The 21,740-nt window shown below is 39.3% G+C and overlaps 1 protein-coding gene across 4 annotated transcripts in view; it reads left to right on the top strand.

Annotated features, from left to right (window-relative positions):
- Window positions 1-21,740, top strand: part of rptor (regulatory associated protein of MTOR, complex 1) — a 114,450-nt gene that overhangs the window by 71,879 nt on the left and 20,831 nt on the right. For all 4 annotated transcript variants that reach the window (XM_087800757.1, XM_087800766.1, XM_087800741.1 and 1 more), the window contains exons 15-25: window positions 9-83; window positions 282-347; window positions 1,517-1,708; window positions 4,634-4,774; window positions 4,886-5,006; window positions 5,998-6,132; window positions 7,995-8,150; window positions 13,661-13,779; window positions 18,332-18,435; window positions 19,930-20,107; window positions 20,168-20,278. In XM_087800757.1, coding sequence (XP_087656883.1) covers window positions 9-83; window positions 282-347; window positions 1,517-1,708; window positions 4,634-4,774; window positions 4,886-5,006; window positions 5,998-6,132; window positions 7,995-8,150; window positions 13,661-13,779; window positions 18,332-18,435; window positions 19,930-20,107; window positions 20,168-20,278 — 1,398 coding nt within the window. The remainder of the gene's footprint in view (window positions 1-8; window positions 84-281; window positions 348-1,516; window positions 1,709-4,633; window positions 4,775-4,885; window positions 5,007-5,997; window positions 6,133-7,994; window positions 8,151-13,660; window positions 13,780-18,331; window positions 18,436-19,929; window positions 20,108-20,167; window positions 20,279-21,740) is intronic.

Genomic DNA, 21,740 nt, shown 5'->3' with positions numbered 1-21,740 from the left:
CCTCGCAGTCGTGTCAGGCCGACCTGGTGAAGGACAACGGACACAAATACTTCCTGTCGGTGTTGGCGGATAACTACATGCCAGTGAGTAATGACCGTAGACGCTTCATTAAAAAGACATTGACTGAAAATAAATGTGTTCCTGACGAGTTCCATTCAACCGCTGTTGGCTCAGATTCATTTAAAGTTGATTATGATTTATAAGCAAAACTCTGTTAATATCATTGTTAAGAATTTCAGGTTTGCCGAAACATTTTAAAGTATTTTGACTCCATCTTTCAGGCTGAACATCGAACCATGGCCGTCTTCATCTTGGCTGTTATCGTCAACAGCTACACTACTGGACAGGTATGACGAGTTACTCACAAATACACACCTCACACACACACACACACACATATGCTTATACAGTATATACAAACTTTACACTGGCACACAAACATTTTCACACACAGTCACAGAAACTTACCTCACTAAAACACAAATACACAAACCTCACACACACGCATACAAACCTTACAAACACACAAGTTCACACGCACACAAACACACACTCATATACAAATCTCATACAGACACTCTTCTTAAAAACACACACAAATAAACAAAAAGATGTACACTTGCACACACACAGAGACAAACACAACACACACACAAAAGAACACAGACACACACGTATACAAACATTACAAACACACACGCACACATGCAGACGTAAACAAACACACACTCGTATACAAACCTCATACAGACACACTTCTTAAAAACACACACAAATAAACAAACAGATGAACACTTTCACACACACACAGAGACAAACACAAACACAGTCACAAAAGACCACAGACACGCACATATACAAACCTTACAAACACACAAGTTCACACACGCACACATGCAGACGTAAAAAAACACACACTCGTATACAAACCTCATACAGACACACTTCTTAAAAACTCACAAATACACGCACACATGTACACTTGCGCACACAGACAAACACACATATGCAGACATACAGACAAACGTACACAGACACACACATAGATACAAATCTATTACACACACAAACGCATGCATAAACAAACCTTTTACCACAAATATGCTTATGAAATGCTAACACACGCACAGACAAATTCATGAACATATCCACACGCATCCTAAACCTCTCATAAAACACTCACAACTGCATACACACACAATCAAACACTGATGCACACAGACAAACACAATAACACACATGCATACACATTCACAAATGCACGCAGACACATACACACAAACAAACCTCTTACTCGCACATATAGATACACACACACAGAGACTCACACAAATGCAAATTAATAAACATTTCACAAATGCACAACTATGCTTACACATGTAGACACGCAGACACACACAAACAAGCCTCTCACACACACACAGACTCATGTACAAACGTCTCACAGTAAGTCAGTAAAGTGTCGATTGATTGAATAAGTGCACGCCTCACTTCCTCGTCGCTCTGCTCCCTCCAGGAGGCCTGTCTGCAGGGCAACCTCATCGCCAACTGCCTGGAGCAGCTGTCGGACCCTCACCCTCTGCTCCGACAGTGGGTGGCCATCTGCCTGGGTCGGATCTGGCAGAACTTTGACCCGGCGCGCTGGTGCGGCGTCCGCGACAGCGCTCACGAGAAGCTCTACACGTTGTTGTCCGACCCCATCCCTGAGGTGAGAACTTCTTCAATGTGTTTGACCTTGATTCAAGCCTTCTTTTTTTTTTTTGCCTCCGCCCGACAAAACTGCTAAAAAGAAAACGTGCTTTTTTTTACAACGATTCAAAAGATTACAGAAGTAATGTGATTCGTTGTCCAGAATGAGAGAAACTTCTTCCACTGTTCAAAAGGCTTTTAAACTTTAATGGAGCTCGCCTGACAAGGTGAACGCCAGAGGGACCGGCAGCCCGAGTTCACCTGCATATTCTGGCTGATTCTTCCCGGCTTTTACCTCCTTACACACACATGAACACACACACATGACGGGGGGGGCATCTGTTGCGTACTGGAACCTGCTGCTTCCTGTGATCCGACAGATGTTTCTGTGATGCTCTTCAAAGTTTCATCTGGCAACACGTCGTTCCCTCATGTTGACTTCTGGACTCCAGCCAAGGAAAGGATGTTTAAATGAAAGAGAAATAAGGAATTAAATTACTAAAAGAACAAGTTTCAAATTAGAACAATGTTCATTTTGATAGCCCGACCTATAAAGAAGAGCATTTTTCTGCCCAGATAACTTTTTTGTGTCAAAGCAAATATTTCTCGTTGTAAAAAAAAACACAAAAATGTCACAAAAAACATAAATAATAAATATAAAATAATTATTTTTAATCAGTCTTTCTGCATATTGTTCATTAAAACAAGTTGCGTTAAATACACATACTGCACTGCAATTACAGAAATGATTAATTCAAAAGATAATCTTTCTTTATTTTTAACGGTAAACTGTCCACTCATCTACTTCGGTTGTTTTGTTGCACCGACTGAAATGCTTCAGTAGTACCAAGTTTCAAAACGTGCTTCGTATTTATGTGCCAGGTTTCAGTACAAACATCTGATCAAAACCTATTGTGTGGGTCAAAAGCAACCGATTTATTTGTCACTTATTACACTTTTTAAATTGATTTTTCCTGTAATGAAACGGCTTGACGCAGCAATAAGGCTGGAAAATTCTACTCAAGATTTGTGCAAATCAAATTTTCTTTCTGTAAGTATTGATCTTGTAAGTATCGTTATATACCGGTATATAGGTGAGACCGGTACTGAAAATGTCAGACTGATACAGAGCCATAGTTCTCAGTCATCTGTACGTCCGTTCACGATCTCCTGCCCTTTGCAAAAATGTGTAACAGGATAGATTTGTTGACCACATGAGCATGTTTCAATAAAATACTAAAAAATTACCATTTCCAGAAGAAAAGGCATTGTGAATGCTGTACCTGTTGAATCTGTAAACTGAAATACATAAAGAAATGAATTGGTATTCAAAGTAAAAATGTGTGGAAAAAGAAAAACGGGAAAAAGACTGATGTGAAGACGTTAAAATAAACTGAAAAAGGCTGAGAAGAAAAAGAAAATACAAAGGAGGAGGAAGGAAAAGAAGAAAGAGGAGAAGAAAAAAGTAGTAGAATTTGTGGTAGAAGTAGAATAAGTAGTAGAAGTAACATTTGTTGTAGTAGTGGGAGGAGGGAAGTAGAACTACAATTAGTTGTAAAAGTATAAGTAGAATTAGTAGTAAAAATATACGTATAAGTAGTAGTGGAATTGATGCTGCCAGCAGGTGAAAGTAATAGAAGTAGTAGAATTAGTAGTAAATGTATAAGTATAAGTAGTAAAAGCAGTAGTAGAATTAGCAGTAAAACTACAAGTAGAATTAAAAGTAGAATCGGCAGTAGAAGTGCAAGTAGAATTAGTAGTCGAATTAGTAGTAAAAGTATGTGTACGTAGTAGAATTTGTTGTAATAGAAGTGGTATTATTACTAGTAAAGGTATAAGTATAAGTAGTAGAATCAGAAGTAGAAGAAGTAGTAGAGTTGGTAGTAGAAGTATAATTATAGTAGTTGAAGTAGAAGTAGTAGACAAAAGTGTTATTAAAGTTGAATGAAGTTTCTAGGTGTGAGTAGATTCATTTGCCTGAAGGTCAAAGAGGAAGGAGTTGAAACATGAGTTTAAGATTCCTTCAGTATTCACACAATAAAGAGTATCTTAGAGTAGCAATATGGGGAAATACGACAATTTTCTACGGCACACCTGATGATTCCACGCCACACAATCATGTGCCGCGGACAGTGGTTTTGGATCTCAGAGATAAGGCAAAGACATGATGTATGTGAACAATTTTACAAAAGACTTTTGAGTTTGAAAAATATAAGATTTGTTCGACCCGAAATTAAAAATGCAAAAATATTTGTGCCCCTTGTGTGATTGAGTTTGACACCCCTGCCTCAGTTGCTGTTCCAGTGTTGTCAGCCACTCGTACGGATCAGTGAGCTGACATTCATTTACTGGAAAGAATCTCTCAAATGTCATCAGGGCTGCAACGAAATGTCAGAGTTTTGTTGGAGGTGAACTTGAATAATGGAGCTTCACGTGTCGATAAGAGAATATGTGTGTTTGTCGTGTGACATTTTTGCAGTAATGGTCGAAACTGCAAAATATTTATTACATATGAGACATTTATCATGAAAATATCATTTTGATAAATGTTACCATTTAGTAATGGGTATATTTACAGTTAAAACTTGTCAATATCTTGTTTAATTTCATGTTTCAACTTTTGATTTAATTTAAAATCTGATGGTTGGATTGTTGCAGGGCATCAAACCTCCGCTGCCAGCTGCACTGATGCACCCTGTTGATTCCTCACACCACCAGAAATGACAGCAAACACACAAGCAAGCATGCACACACAGTTGCGCACAAACTCACACACAGTAGAGCCGCTTTCTCGCTGATCTCCCGCTCTCTGGTGTGCGACACACGAGGGCACGTTTGGATGAAAGCTGCAACCAAGCGAGAGGAAACACTAATGAGTTCTCGGCTCGGATGGATCTGCGGGATTTTAGGAATTGAACTGTGACGCGTCCCTGTTCTGCTGCAGGTCAGGTGCGCCGCCGTCTTCGCCCTCGGGACGTTCGTGGGGAACTCTGCCGAGAGGACGGACCACTCCACCACCATCGACCACAACGTGGCCATGATGCTGGCCCAGCTCATCAACGACGGCAGTCCTGTGGTTCGCAAGGTGCGGATAAAACCTTCAGAGCCGTTTCCCCACAAGAGTCGGCAGCGATTCACAAACACGCTCACGTAAAGATTGTTTCCGATCAGTTGTCTGACCGTCTCTGTTGAACAGGAGCTGGTGGTCGCTCTGAGCCACCTGGTGGTCCAGTACGAGAGCAACTTCTGCACCGTCGCGCTTCAGTTCATCGAGGAGGAGAAGAACTACTCGGTGCCATCTCCAGCCAGCATCTCAGGTACCTGACGACTCTACACTCTTTACATTCTCAACGATGAGGCCGACGCACTATATGATGTTTGTTTCTTAGTTTAAACTAGGGCTGTGACAAAACTAACTAAAATAATCGATATACTAATCATTTATTCTGATAAATACCGGATGGGGTTTTGCTGTAGTTACATTAGGTTTGAATGGGGACCTAAGCCTCTAGTGGTTGTAGAGTGAACTGTGTGTAACCGGTTACACGACAGTGACGCCCTTAGTAAAAAAACTTTTGCTGTCAAAATTTCATCTGGTGTGTTCAGGTACTTCCTTGTATATTGAAGAGGTTGATCTGTCTTATAGACTCTCAAAGAGTCCTGACATTTAGCATGAAGACGACTGGTGAAGGTTTTAGGGCGAAAGGGAACTCTTAGAACAAGAAAAAAAGAAGAATTCTAGATAAATTCAAATACGTCGCAGAATTTTGACATGACTCTCTAAGATGTCAGAGCTGCTTTTATTTGTTTTGAAACCAAAATATGTAAAAAGATCAGCTTTAAAAGCTGCTGGAGCGACTGTATCCTCTCATCCTCAGTCATCGGCAGGATTTTATTGTGCCCCTAGCTGCGGAGGACTTAATGACTGCTGCCATCTAGAGGACGGATGTGTGATCGCAACACAAAAATTTGCAAAGTCATAAATATTAGGGAGTTTATTTTAAAAAAAATATACACACTTTACTGAAAGATCAACCATAAAAAAAACGACAGAATGTATGCTTTTTAAATAAGGGAGCAACAGCACAAATGTCTGCTAAATCTTTATCTTTAGACTTAGATTGCATCATCTTGTTCTTTCTCTTTATTTATCTTTGTTCTTGTTCTTATTTAATTTTGATTATTTTATGAAAAATTGCAGTATTTGCTGTGGATAATTTGGAAAAAAAACAATTTCCCTAAGGAGACCTCCTGAGGGATCAATAAAGTTCTACCTAACCTAACCTAAAACCCCATTCTGTCGCCCAGAGTCTGGCAACCTGACCCCAGTGAGTCCCGCCATCCCTCGCCTGAGATCCGTCAACTCCTACACCAACATCCGAGCGGTGACCACGGCCCGCAACCTGAACAAGAGCCTGCAGAACCTCAACCTCAGCGAAGAAGGTACGGAGATGACAGTGAGGCGGAGGTCAAGCTGGGAATTGAATTAAAGCGAAGCGGAAGATTATTTTTTTTAAACGGAGGAAATGGTTCTGGCCGCTGGCAGGTTCTTCTGCGGAGGTCAAGTTTTATGGGCCCATCCCCTGGCAAGAGGAATCATGAGTCGTAAAACGCTTGAATAATTTTTCATTTGTATGACTAATAAGGTTTCAAAAACTGAACGTATCTACATAATCATCCTTCATTTACTTTAGAGGAGGTTCTTGTGTTCGTAAGGTCAATCTTTCGTGGCCCCCGGGCCGAGTTCAAAGGGTTGCTTAAGAAGATCGGTTACTTTAAGTTACTCATTAATTTCAAAGTAAGTATTTTGAAAATACATTTTTTTGTAGGAATATTTGCGGATCAGTGCTGTGATTAATCAATTCAGACAAATGTAAGAACAGAAAATGAAATGAACAAGAACGAATCAAACCAAAAAAGGAACTGTGCACCGATCATCGTAGTCTCAACAGGCTGATATTTTTCATTTTCCCATTTAATTTCCTCTAGAAACACATTAAAGTCACTTTCCTAATTTTCCTAATGGTCACACAAACACATTCAATAAAACACAATATAGTTGAACAAGACTCTCTTGAAAACATAACTGACTTTAAAGGAAAATAATAATACAAAACATTTTCAAACTAAGCTACTTATTGTTATATCAGTTGAGAAGCCAACTGCTAACATTTACTGCTTAATTTCAGAAGCTAGCTGCCTAACGGAATCATTTCAGACTATATCGGCCTACTGTTAGCATAATTTCAGAATAAAGCTGCCTAGTTAAATCAAATGACGACTAATACAAATAAACAAGTGCAGACAACAGTGAACAAATCAAACCTGTGTGTCAAAACAATGTGTTTTCAACTTATTACTTTATAAAGTTCTCACCAGTGTGAAATCTTGGCAAACGAGAGGTTACAAGAGCGGAGTACATTATGACGTAATAATGGCTTCACTCCTCCTCCAGCCAGCTGTAATCACGCCAGCTTTGTTTATACAACGAGTCCCTTGGAGGTGGAGACTTCTGGGATTGATGACGCATGGTGACGGACCTTTGTGTTTGACCAATCACAGCAGAGTGGGTGTGGTTATGGTAAACAGGAGTTAATATACAGAAAAAACAATGTGTTTTCAGTGGTTGGAGCACTTTCTACTGTAATTATTTAAATGAAAAGAGAGTTTTGTACAAACAAACACTGATGATACAATAGAGTCCAACATCTATTTAAGACACACTTAAATCAACACATTAGTTTAACTTAAATATCTAAATATTGATATTTTTGATTTAAAAAAAAAAGAAGAAAAAGTCGGATTTAATGATGTTATTTTTGCTAATAATTGATTATATTAGGTCAAGTATAGTAAATTAATTCAGATAAAATTGAATTGTTTTTTATAATTTGATGCTCCTGGTTAGAGGCAGTTTGGTAAATATAAAATGTATTCAGCGCCGTGAGCAGAAGTGTTGAAAGATGTCGGCTCCTCGTGGGAGTTGGACTCCCCTGCCTTATAGGATTGTCTTCTCTGTTGTTTCTGGAGGTTAAAAGCGTCTCGCGCTCCATTTGTTCCTGTCACACGTAGTAAATCACGAGCCTCGCTTCAGATGCTGCCTCGCATTCATATGCACGACACTCACCGCCAGGTATCCATGTGTTTACCCGTCTAGAGTCGCGGAGACAACATGTCCAAACTCCTCCAACACACATTTGTTAAGAGATGAAGTCAACTGTGTGCTGTTTGTACTGTCGCTAAATGTTAATGTCTTCGTTAGAGTCGTCCTGTTTTCCTCACTGCAGTCTTTCCTGACTCACCAGGTGGACCGGTGGCCTTCTCTCCAGGAAACCTGAGCAACAGCAGCAGCGCCAGCAGCACTTTAGGAAGCCCCGACAACGACGAGTACATCCTGTCCTTTGAAACCATCGACAAGATGAGACGGGTGTCCTCCTACTCCTCGCTCAACTCCCTCATAGGTAAACAACTCTCACCTGCTCGGTGTGACGCAGAACTGAGGGACAAACAAGTGATTTTCCACTGACCTCGATGCAACATCAGGGACTTATTGACTTGTTATGTAGATGTTTTTTGTTTAAAATAATGGAAATGTAACAATGGTGGACGGATGGTGATCACGGAAATCTCATTGGTTTAACAATAGGGTTAGGAAAATTACCCAGTTCATATTAAGGCTAAAAGACTTGTTTTACTAAATCTATTGTTTACATTCACATTCTGAGAATCCAAAGCAATATTCATAGATTATCAAACCATGCTAATTTTTCATCAAACACTTTCAAAATGTTTTAGCTAGAAAACAACAATTTATGGCTGATCAGATGATATATCATTCAGAGATTGAAAAGGAGAAAAGAAAAGTTAAGTTTGTATTTCTGCAACTTATTTATACTTTTTAATTTCACTAACCAGAGCAGACAGATTTACTTAACACTTATATCCATTCATCATAAATGTTACAGAATGCTGCTATTTTTACATCCTCTGATCATTTAAGTGTTTCATATACCATTATATGATGGTGTTGGTTTGTTTTTATTCTCTAAGAAACCTTTATTTTCCTATGGTTGGCAGATTAATTAGAATATTATATATTTTTGAATCATTATTTTTCATGATTTGCATGTCATTTGATATTATTTTTAAATAGATATCCAGTGTATACGTTATTTCTTTTCTTTTGATTTCCGTTTTGTACTAGAAACATATTTACGTGAAGAAGGCTTCATTTCCAGGCTGGTATGTACTGTAGTTAAATGATCCACACACGGTGCTCAATAGAGGTGTCAAGTATTGATATATGGCGATATATCGCAATATTTCTTTCCGATCGAGGGTTTTCTGGTTTTCTATTTTATCATTTTTGTGTTGCTATTAAACTTCCAGCCACTAAATGGCATTACGTTAAAGGATAAATGAATATGACTGGGGACGAGAAGATACAGAGATTTCAAAACAAATGAAAGCAGGTAAGAATTCGTCAAGAGTCATGTGGTCTGTAAATTCTGCAACACCAGAGTCAAGTACTCGACAATACTACAAACATATCCTTGTTACTACACTATCAAAACACCAGAGTCAAGTACTCGACAATACTACAAATATAATTCCTACACTACCACTACCACACTATATCGTAGCGTTGCCCCTGTAACAAGATATGTATCATATTGACGGTACCAATACACTACACCCTAGTACTTAATACATCTAAATTCATAGAACCACAGAGTTATGTCTGAGATCGTGAAAGTTTCCTTGTTCTTTTTATGGGTTCTGTAGACAAGGAAGAGTCGATGAAGCTCCAGCGATGTGACCAGTGTGTTCATCACAAATGACAAAGTACTACTTCTCTTCGCTCCAGCAGATTGTAGTAACAGCGACACTTATTTAAATGTGCTGTGAATAATTGATGGAGGGGCTGAAAATGTTATGAAGTGGGTCGTATTAAAAAACGTTTGGCTCGGTAAGAGCGAGGTACAGTGGAGCAGATGAAGGGGAGTAGGGCGAGCAGAGGGACCCGGAGTGTAAAAAGTGTTTTCTGATGTGTAGTAGACAGCAGGTCTGGGTGCCGGGGCAATTCTCCGAGCAGCAACTCCTGGTGATTAAAGGGTTTTTCCGGGGAGCAACTGTGCTCGGCTTTTTCAAGTCCACCGGTGAATGGCAGGTCGCTCCATGGTCCCTGACAGCCAGTTTGTGAAGCCATTAACTTCCCTCCCTCTCGTCCTCCACTTTGAAAAAGTAAGAACGGGGGTTTCCCTTGTTTGTTTTCCTGCTGATATCCTGGTCTTTTCCCAGATGTCTTGTCATCACAAACTACTTTTTGTTACACACGAATAATTGAGAAGCAGAAGTGTAAAAGTAAATGGAGCTCGAAAGGTAAATGGGTTTCATTTTGCATTTTCATGGCTCAAAGACTTTCCTTTCCGACCTTGTTCTCTTTCATTTCCCTCTTTTCTATCGATCCACGTGTTCCATCTCACCTCTGTGGGTTTAGTTTCAGCCGTATTTAAAAGGAAAACACCAGTGAGAGCTGTTATTTGAACCTTTTCTGGTCGGCCAACATTGTTGCTGAGGTATTTATTTTCGACTACTTTTACCTACTGTTTTATATTCGTGAAGGTAGTGTTGTTTCTAATAAGGAAGCCTAGTCTAGTTCAGTAAAGTAAGAACCAGAATTTTAAAATTGATCCTGAAAGAAACTAGAAGCCAGTGAAGAGTTTTAAGGATCGGAGAAATGCGAGTTCTTCTACTAGAGCGGGTCAGAATTCTAGCTGCAGAGTTTTGTATCAACTGCAGGCGAGACATCTCCTTCTTGTTTAGACACGAAAACAAACTGTTACAATAGTCCAGACGAGAAGAAACAAACGCATGGATTACAAGCTCCAGATCATGCTGTGAAAACATTTTCCTAAAATAGATTTTTCTAAGTTGAAGCTTCATGAAGCATCAGTTCCAGATCTCAATAGATGGCGATCTTGGTTTAAAAAAGTTCACTACTTCCTCCTTGGCGGATATAACTGTTATTTCATTATTTTACATGATATTTTATTCCTAATAGACTTTAGACTTTAGACTTTCTTTCATTGTCATTGCACAGAAAACACATCAGTGAAACTGGCATATGCTGATGGCGCGCAGTGGTTAGCGTGGTCGCCTCCAGGTCCAAACCTACTTGTGACCTTTCTGTGTAGAGTTTGTATGTTCCCACCGTGTTGCGTGGGTTTACTCCAGTTTCCTCCCACAGTCTAAAAACATACAGAGGTTGATTGAGAACTTGTCCTTAGGGTATGAGTGTGAATGGTTGTCTGTCTTTTGTGTGCCCTGCGGCGTCCTGTCCAGGGTGTCCCCTGCCTCTCGCTATATGATACTGGGATAGTCTCCCCGCGACCCCCACATGGGATAAAGCGGTAGAAAATGAATGAGTTAATTTCCAAGGTTGAAAACAAAAACGTAATTATTTCGTAGTGACGTTACAGAATGAAATAACCAAAAAAAACAAATGAATGCATCTAGACATGTGTACATAATGCCAGTTGATGGATTTTGATTGATTATTAATAAACCCAGTTAGATCATCAGACGCATCAAAGTGTTTAGACATTTCCCAGCGAAGGACTTATTGAACGTGTGATGGATGCCCGGGCCTGTTTTCGAGCAGCCGAACTCTCTGTGTGGTGTTAAAATTGCTTTATGCGATGTGGCCGACGTGAGCGGGCCATAAAGTGGTGAGGGATGGCTTCATTCAGCCAACAGTTAATGTCTTCACTACTGTACCTCCGTTCTCCTCCGTCAATTGACGCGTGCAGGCATCTGAGGACAAGACACTGGTGCAGCATGTGACGAATGCCCGTCGCCGCCGCTCTCCCGCGTGCCGAGTGTCGCGGCGCTGCAGGGGTAATTTGTGTGCCGCGGCAATGTGCCGTGGCGTTTCAATGAGACCGAAAGTGTTTTCCACATTAATCAACCGCCTCTTTTGCCGCAGCAGCAGCAGCAGCAGCTAGCCCGGCAGCTAACCGTTGTTAATTACATTCTGTCCCGGAGGCTACAACCTAATCGCCTCTTTAGCTCGCTCCCCCGATTTCCGCTTTGTTCTCCCCTTCGCCACCAACTTCTCACCCTGTTTTTCTAGCCCCCAGCGTTTGTTGATGTCCGTTGGAATTCACTCCTGTCCCGCGCTAAGACTCGGTCAGGACAGCAGGAACATCCATAGCAGCAGAATCAGAAACTTTCATGGCCGGTATTTGTGGTGACATTACAGAATAAAATAATATCAAATAAATGGTAATACAATAAAAGAGAGATTATGATAAAGTGGCATATAAATAATAATTATGTAAATCAAATAAAATACATATATTCCCTTGAATACGTTTTTCTAGCAATGGACTTAAAGTACAATGGTAACATTTGCATAAATAAGGTTAAAATACTACTTTAGCTCAGGGGTGTCTTGGTCCAAAATCTTTCAACGCTCTTGGTAACGGGCCAAACTAATCATATATAACCTGGAGGAAGTGGCGACTGGCCCTGAGATTACATATAGATTTGGCTTTTTTTTTTTAATTTATTTATTGCTTATATTTAATTTAAAATGTTTATTATTATTTTTACTTTTTTAGTTTGAAAATAATCATTGTGCCGTCATTTAACAAGTTTTTTATTATTATTATTTGTTTTTAACAGTGTCTTTGTGTCTGTTTGTGATGAATGTGCCGACAATTTTTCTGATTTCCTGGTGCAGAGGACAAGTTATTAGTTATCCTTAAGTTTTTTAATAATTCATTATAATTAAAATGTGTTTTCATTTGTATCTAAACCAGGAGCATAAAAATAATGTATTATTCATCATTAGCCGTCAAAGTGTTGATTTCCATCAAGTCAGGGAACTTAGAAGGACTTGGCTCAGGCTTTGAGTTTGAATTGTTCACTGAAATTGTGCCTCTGATTTCTTAGGACTTTATTGACACCAACAGCTGTTTGACCAGGTTCATTTTTGTTTTCTGAAAATCAATTTCTGGGCCTCAGTTATTGGGAACAGATGTTGAGGGACTGACAGGGGAGTCGGAGAAAGAGGGCGAGGAGACTTTCCTGCAGCAAACCTGACAGGTGCTCAGACCCAGAAATGATTATCTATCTCTGATGGACCGTCAGTCCAGGTGCTGGCAGTGATGTTCCTCCTCAGCTTCTAATTTGGAGGATCTCGATTCGTCTGCTTCTCTGAGCCTGGCATGTTTTTTCCGCTGTTTAATATTTAATGCTGTCAATTAGTTTGGTGGGATTAAAGCGCTAATTTCCGTGGTTTCAATGTGTGTAAAGCAATTTTGCGGAGTTTATGGAGCCAGCTACTTTGGGCAGGAGACGCACAAGAGACCTTGTGTTGTGTATATTGTTGTTTTCACCAACTATAACCCAATGTTGTTTCGTTGCCTGATAAAGGCTCATTATCAATGCAAATACAATGAGTAATAAAAACAAAACTTGACATATATTCATTTACCCTGAAATTTGGAAAGTTTAATTTAATTTTGTTTAAAAACAACACAGATAAACCTGACCCAAAATATAAACTTCACTCATTTTCTACTCGCCCCCGTGTTGACTAAGGGTTGAGATTATTAGAGTAATATGTTATTTTTTAGACTCGTAAACAAAAATCCATGTGTATTTTAACATGGCGCCCAGGCTTACTTTTATTCTTTCTAAAAGACACGGCGGCACACAGTCTCTCAGGGTAAATGTGTGAGGGTGTGAGTAGAAAATAAGTGAAATTTTGGGTTAAAAATTCCTTTATCTGGTACAGGAACGCCATGAATGTTGCTTTCTGATAATGTAGCTAATGTGTTAGTGCTAGTGTTGTGTCTGTATAAATATATATATATATATATTGCATTTGCATTTGCATTGAATTACACACACAACTATAACTTAAATTGAAACAGGCTGACATGTTTGTGCTGTTTTCCAGGTGTTTCCTTCAACAGCGTGTACACTCAGATCTGGAGAGTTCTGCTGCATCTTGCTGCCGATCCCTTCCCGGAAGTGTCGGATCTTGCCATGAAGGTTCTGAACAGCATCGCTTACAAGGTATGTGTCGCCCGCGTGTGACGTCGGAAGTATTTTAGACAAAATATATTTATTAACATTTTAATCATACCTTGTTAATGATTCATGTATATGTATGTATATATATTAAATCTCCCTCTTTGGATTATATATTTTAATTCAATTAAAATAAAGTTTTTTACACTCATATATATATATATATATATATATACAGTATATATATATATATATATATATATATATTAAAAAGAAAGTATAATTAATTATTGAGTTTCCACTGTTGTGTTTTAGAAACATTCATCTTTATCTTTCCAAATGAATTATTTTTGACGTACTAATTAACCAACTAATAGCTACCGTGCTAACTGGTTATTGAATCCCTCTGACTGACTTGTCGTTTTCTAAATTTGTATTCTCCACATCTTCACCACATTCATTAGAAAAGATTGCTCTAAAAGAGAGAAGTGTGAGGATCAGCAACCATTTAAACAGCAGCTGTGCATCCCACGTTTTCACCCTCCGGCCACAGTCGCCACCCAGAGCTACTCCACACTCAGTAAATTAACTTGGTGGAGTTGATTTATAGAAACCATCGCATTTCAGATTCAACGAAAAATACCAGCTGAATATACATAATTCAGAACTCTGCAGCGAGAATTCTGACCAGCTCTAGTAGAAGAACTCACATTTCCCCGATCCTTAAAACTCTTCACTGGCTGCCATTTTCTTTCAGGATCAACTTTAAAATTATGGTTCTTACTTTAAAATCTATTCATGGTCAGACCTTCTATCAGTGATCTGATCCAGCCTTACACCCCAGCTCCGGCTCTGAGGTCTGTGGATCAGAATCTACTGATGGTTCCTGAACATGCTTCAGGACCAGAGCAGAGAAATCTTTCCAGACTGTTGCTCCTAAGCTTTGGAACGATCTTCCTCTCCCTCTGTGTTTGATGGATCTACTGTCTCCTTCAAGAAACAATCTTAAGACATTTTTATTCATGCAGGCTTTTCCTTATGTGTCTTGATCTTTTAAAGTATCTATTTTAACAATAATAACAAAAAGAGGTTGAAAAAAAAATCACTTTGCACTTTAACTCAAAGACGAGGTTTCACTGAACGTCAGGATGATTAACAGAGCGGAGATGAAAGTGGAGATAAATACACGTCATGTGTCTCATTTAAGTATCGTGTGATAAATAATAAATAATAAAAGCAAGAAAAACAAATGTACAAAACAGCGACGAACATTGATATGGCGAGGGACTATCGTATTCTTGTGTGAAGGACATCTGAACAGCGACGTTATCTCAATTCGTCAGTGTGTCGTATGTATTCATTCTGGTTCTGCTAACTAGTTAGATCCAATTGTATGTGATACATATCCTAAAAAATCATTTAAAATATTTGAGTACGACTTTTGTAAGCTATGCAAACGCAAGGCTCTGTAGTATTGCTAGATACTTGTAGTAGTACGAAGCCTCACAGACTAATACTACAGAGCCTCACAGTGATTAATGCACCTTGTAACCTGGTGCGCTTTAAAATCTGACAAAATACCGTATTCCGAACATGAAGTATGATTATAATTGACACAAATGTAGTATTTGGGATTATAGATATTACTAAATGTTTGTATTTACCACTTCACAGTTCTGGAAATGGAAAGTCATAAATGTTGAGCAAAGATGTGCCGCAATAACAAAGATGATGATATCAACTGATGATTTATAATCTCATCCTTCCAGAGTTCACACCGACTTCAACCGATTCTGCGGCTCCTTCTTAATTAGTGGTATAAATGTCAAACATTATTGATCTGCGACTATTCCGGCAAGGTCGGCGGCTAATTACTTTAATTTGAATTATGGAGGTAAATGTTTCCAATCAACTGATATTTCCGCATCATCTCGGGTGATGCGATCAATCGAGAAAAGGATATCAATATGACAGGTTTAATCCCTCCCTTGAGCAAATGTTGTTTTTCTTGCAATGTATTTTACAGAAAGTTGATGTTTGAAACTGAAAATGTTCACCTGCCGTACACTTTATCTTCCTCTCAGTGAATAACAATACCTGGCAGTTCTCAGGCTCTGTCAGAGAACATGCGAGATGTTCTGCTGTGACTTCATTCGCTCAATAAACCATAGTACATGAACGGATTAAGGAATTTGAGCACAAAGCAAGGCAACTGATTGGAGCGATTACCCTTCGCTTGCTGCTAATGTGCGAGTTTTGAATGACACTTCTCTGAGAGCCCGGTCTGCAACCGCAAATGATGCACGAGTATGATGTTTGTTTACTGATCCTAGGAGGAATGATCCGTGAATGTTTTGTAATCTTGGCGATGATGATCCTGCGTGTTTGTACTTTCAATCATCTGCCTGAAGGAGAACAAATCTCCCTCTAAAAGTTTTATACTGGAAAATACAAATTCCAATGCCGGGGCCAGAATCCCAGTCATTTTATGTGGCCCGTGAGATGGAAAAATTCAAGTCAATGCCTATTATTTTAGACTGTGGTGATGCTAGTGTTCAATAGAGGTCTGATCCCGAACAACGCCTATATTGACTAAACTGTCTGCACCAGTTTCAGTCTGATTGAGACATTCATTCTTGGAGAATCTCAATTATCTCTGTGTTTGTTCTACTCTTGTAGACGTCCATGAACTCTGTTCCTTGTCTCATTTGAAACCAAGATTCAAAGTTCACTCATTTTCTTGTTTCTCATTTTATAGTTATAGGCAACAATGTAAGTTCATGCTTATTAAGCGCCTGATGCTAACCATTTGTCTTCATCTATATCCATAAAAAGGAAAAACTTAAAAATATCCAAATACCTCCATATTGCTCGTCTGTAACGTCCATCTTGTATTGAAGCTTTGAGGAGAGGAATTGTACACAGACTGGAGACTGGAAGTACACAGTAGACCGACTCATGAGCGCTCATGTTAGCCTTTAAGCTCTTCATACATTCTAACTTAAATTCTCAACAACTAGAAATTAAACTAACCAAACTAACTTAAAAAACTTTAACTTATTATCCGAACGATTTCTCACATCGAGGCTTCAATACAAGACAGGCCTTACAGACGAGCAGTATGAAGCTATTTGGATTTTTTTTTAAGTTTTTTATTTTGTATGAAGATGAACCGAAGATTCTGTCGCTACATTCAAATGAAAATACATTTTTCTCTGTTTTCCTGAAGTTTGAACTTTGAGTCAAGTAACGTTTTAATCAACATCAACAACAAACTAGCTTGATTTTGGCCCCCAGACCAAGAGGTTGAGACCCTAGACTTACTTTCGCTAACAAAATACCTGAGATTATTATGCTAAAGCAAGAATTAACAAAATATTGCAACGACACATGAAGTCTGTTAATTTCTAGAAATTACCTTAACTTGATAATTATCCATGAAAAATGCAAAATAAAGGTTGAAAAAAAATACTTCAACGCAGTTTAAATCTTATTCATCTAAAAGTTTTTAGGACAGATTGTTTGTGTTGATGTTATATTAAAAGTACTTTACTAACTTATTTACATTTTTAAATATAATTCTGTTTTTATAAATACAGTACTAGCTGTTTTTGTTTTTTTTATATTATGAATGCATAAGTAGATCTTAAAACGCATTGACCTGGTCAAATGTGGTCACCGTGGAAACACGGTGTGCTACTCCTCGTCTTGCCGCAGCACAACGCTGTTTGTATTTATTAGTACAATGAGACTCTGGATTTTGCCACCACTTCTTGAAGTAGCTCTGCTGCATTGTTGAGCTCTACATCTGCAGTGCCCAGCTGCTCACTCCCACTCCACGCTGCCCACCATGTTCACTCGCCTCCTCGCGCAATTAAAACTGCTGCTGCTTATGCACCTTTGTCTTTCAGATCATCATGAAAAACACGTTAATCTGAGAGGTTCTGACACCCTCTCGCCCGCGACTCAAATGTGACCAAGACTCTTCTCTCTCTCGCACTTTTCAGCCGCAGTTGTAGAATTAGCATCGCAATCAAATGAGAGACGATTCCAGCAGCTAGAATGAGTTTGTCGGCCCTAACTGAGTTTCAGATGCGCCGTTTTCGGCCCGAGTTGCTTTGCTATACATCGTCTCTGCTATTCATCAGCGATGCTCAGTTGTTTTTATTAAGTTCCAGGCTCTCCTGTGTGTAGCTATTAGTCTACTCACAATGAAGAGCTTTTATTACCTTCCCTGGTTAATGAAATAAAGTTTTTCCTAGTGAGGGAAACTTTATGAAGTGGTACCGTCTGTTAAAAGTTACTTTGCCAGAGTTTTTCTTCTGACTGGAGACATGGTAAAACTTATCAGTAGTATGTCAACCCCATGATATCTACACATGAATATTCAGCTTTTTAAAGACCCTATAAGAAGTGTTTCAAAATATTGCTCTGGTTCCCCCTGCTGTCAAAAAAGTGTAAATGCAATTTTGTTATTTCTTCTTAGGCATTGCAGTATTATTGTGTGTACACTAGCTTGCCAAGCAAGATACACTCCTGCTGTGACTATTTTATTAACTTTTCACTTCATTCCTAATTGTCTTAATGTTTTTTCCAGGCTACGATGAACGCTCGGCCTCAGAGGATCCTGGACTCGGGGTCCCTCACGCAGTCGGCCCCTGCCAGCCCCACCAGCAAGGGTGCACACATCCATCAGGCCGGGTAGGAACTTGCCTGTTGATTCCTCTGAACCTGATTCTTCTATTTTATTTTCCCTTCACGATTATAGGATATATGAAAAGAGAAACCGTCTGAACGCAGATTAAACAAAGCAGGAATCCTTAAGTCTGCAGCTGATGAATCATAACATGATGTTTTGAAATGAGTCAAACTGATTGTTATGTGATCAAAAAGTTCTTAAATGAGATGAATTTCTGCAGTGACATGCACACAAAGTGACTGAAGGTTTGAAAAAGCACCAGAGATCAACAAAATGTTGAATTAAAGTATAGAAAACACAAATAAAGGTAGGATAAGCTGTTAAAAAAGGGAAGGGTGGAAGTGGGAATCACAGTTGATATCTTCCAAGGAAAGCTCTCTCAACCCAAAAGGGTCATAAACGTATCTTCTGGAATTGATCATGGGTCGATAGTAGATATGAGCAGAAACCAAAGAAATAAAAGATTTGTTTAGACGATAGGTTAGTAAGTAATATTTGTAGAGTGCTTTTCTAGACCAGTGTCACAAAGCGCTTAAACAAACAAAACAATACTCAATAAAATAGATACTTGAAAGTTCAAGACACCATCAAGACAAACACAGGAGTCTCAGAGAATCAAGGAAAAGCCTGCACGTACTGTATAAAAATGTCTTAAGATTGTTTCTTGAAGGAGACAGTAGATCCATCAAACACAGAGGGAGAGGAAGATCGTTCCAAAGCTTAGGAGCAACAGCCTGGAATGGACCCTTCTGTAGAGGAAGTGTGATCCACACCAGACAGTCAGTCGCTCTAACAGTTGGGCTGTGTAAAAAAAAAGTTATGAACGGACTTGAAAATGACATCCTCAGGTCAGCCAGATGTATTTTATTTGCCGTTGCCAAAACCTTAAACCTGTCGGGGGCAGAGGATGGAGCGCTTATCACCCACACGTTTAAAACTCAACATAGATATGAGCTAAGCCTGAAAGAACGAAAATACTACGTCAAAATTCGTCTAAATAAACATGAATGGGACTATTTAAGATTTTGCCACCTGGTGTGATTGAGTTTGTACGGAGCCGCAGACATGACGTGGCAAGAAAGAAATGTATTCATTGCCCAAGATCATTTAATATCCTTTCATTTATCAATAGCAGTTTACGTCATCTCGCCTCCTGTCCCAAATCCCCCTGGGTTCCAAACCCGACATCGGCATTGTCGTTTTTTCCAAGATTAATTTTGGATTCTTATTGTGATGCGGGGATTTAAATATTGTGGCATAAGCCACAATAAAATTAATTATTTTGCATAATATCTAAACTGTATTTCTTTTTGCATTTGGTTTGGACATTATTTATATCCTCACATAATTGACACCAGTTTATTTTAAAGAACGTACTACCTTAGTATTTCTACGATTTGTCAGAGGTATTAGATTGTATTTTGTGAAAGTATGAACTGGATAAATAAATTAAGATTCAGGAATATTGATCTGTTCCCCTCTTGCTTCTTGTCCAGAGGGTCTCCTCCTATGCCAAGCGCCAGCAGCTCCAGTCTGACGAACGAGGTTCCCAAACCCCCTGCCAGAGAGCAGCCGGCCACGCGTCCCCCCTACACTCCCACATTGGGAGGACAGGCCCCCCACTCGCACCAGTTTCCCCGGACGCGCAAGATGTTCGACAAGGGCCCCGAGCAGGTAGGATCTCTCACCAGACCTCAGGGCGTCATGAGATAACCGGCATGTGTTGGTGCGCAGGCGGCAGAAGACGGCGACGACCCGGCGGGTCACAGGAACTACATTAGCGCCGCGCTGCAAACCGGACTTTGTGAATGGAGCGCAAAGTACTTCGCTCAGCCCGTCATGAAGGTAGACGCTTCTAAAACATCCCCGGAGTGGAGCGTGTTTGAAGGTGTATCAGTTACAGCGCGGGGAGGAGGATGTAGTCGTGCACAGACACGCAGAAGTACAGTTGAGAAAAGATTAAAAGGAAAAGCAGGAAGTCCTCTTGCGAGCAGCGGGGAGCTGCGACAATTGACTTCCTGCTGCTTTAACAAGATGGTGTTGCTGAATAATTGAGTTCCGCGACTCCACATCCTCTCGACACTTGCATTCTTATTAAAGCTTCGACTGCAGTTGAGATTAATCAGATTATTGTTTCATAACAAACAGTCCTTTTAACATTGAAGCGAAGAGAGAAAGTCAAAAAGAAGGGGGAAAAAAAGGGAAAGGCTGATGATAAAATGAAGATGCATACTGCCTCAATGGCAACTTTTTTTGAGTGCTGCCGTAAAACTCCTCGTGACAGCGTGTGCTGCATCTGTGTGAGTTTGTCAACAGATTATCATATTGCCGTGTCAGCAACAGAGGCGGCGTAAATATGTGCGTTTGAGTGGCAGGTTGTGCGTATTAAACAAGTGTGAGGTGTACAAGCAACGATGACTTTGTTGTCTCTTAGTGACTCTTCATTTTGATGGTCATATCCAATATTGTTTAATTGTGACAACTCTCCCTAATTTGTATTTGTAACTTGTTTAGACAAGAAAATTCTGTTACAATAGTCTTAAAAGAAAGACACAAATGCATGAAATACAAGCTACAGATCGTGTTCACGTCATCAGCCAGTCTAGCTCAAGACTAAATCATACAGGAATTCACCTCAAGATCATGGGCTTGAGCAACGTCTAGCTATTGTCATTTTTATGAGATTGTTTTTAAAATCTATTTGTGATGTAGAGAATGAAACATTTAGGTATTAGTCTCAATAAGAGACATTGTTTTTTTTAAATAACTAAACATTGAAAAATAGGCTAACATTTGCTAACCCAGCTAAAACCAAGGCACCTTCACTCGAAACCACAACCAAAAGTCTTCTCTGTTTCAAAGTTGGTTCTGTATAACTATGCAGATTTTTAACAAAATACAATGTAATTCCTCATTTCTATTCTACAAATGGTGGTAATATTAGGGTAGTACATTCTCCAGCATAAACTCTCTGGTAACAATAATGTGAGAATATATATAATGTCTGAAAAAAAGTTGAGAGTTGGGCTATTTTGTATTAATTTTAAAAAAAAAAGTTGTTTTGTTTAACTTGTCATGTAGAGTTGAGACCCCCGTGTTGGAAAAATGTATTTTCTGTTAGTAGAATGTTCATAGCTGGTGTTTGTATGCATGTTGCGTATATTACTTTGCTCACACTGAAGGAGTTTCCGGTGTGTTTACAATTCAGTATTCAGCCGACATCACTGTTGGAAAGTGCTTGATGAGCAAAAACCGACTTCCAGATGACACAAACACTCACGCCGCTACAGTAGATTTATACAGTCGC

Source organism: Callionymus lyra, chromosome 1, assembly GCF_982586985.1.
Source record: "Callionymus lyra chromosome 1, fCalLyr1.hap1.1, whole genome shotgun sequence".
Lineage (NCBI taxonomy): Eukaryota > Metazoa > Chordata > Actinopteri > Syngnathiformes > Callionymidae > Callionymus > Callionymus lyra.
Note: the sequence above shows the minus strand (reverse complement) of the source record. Positions and strands in the feature narration are given on the sequence as shown.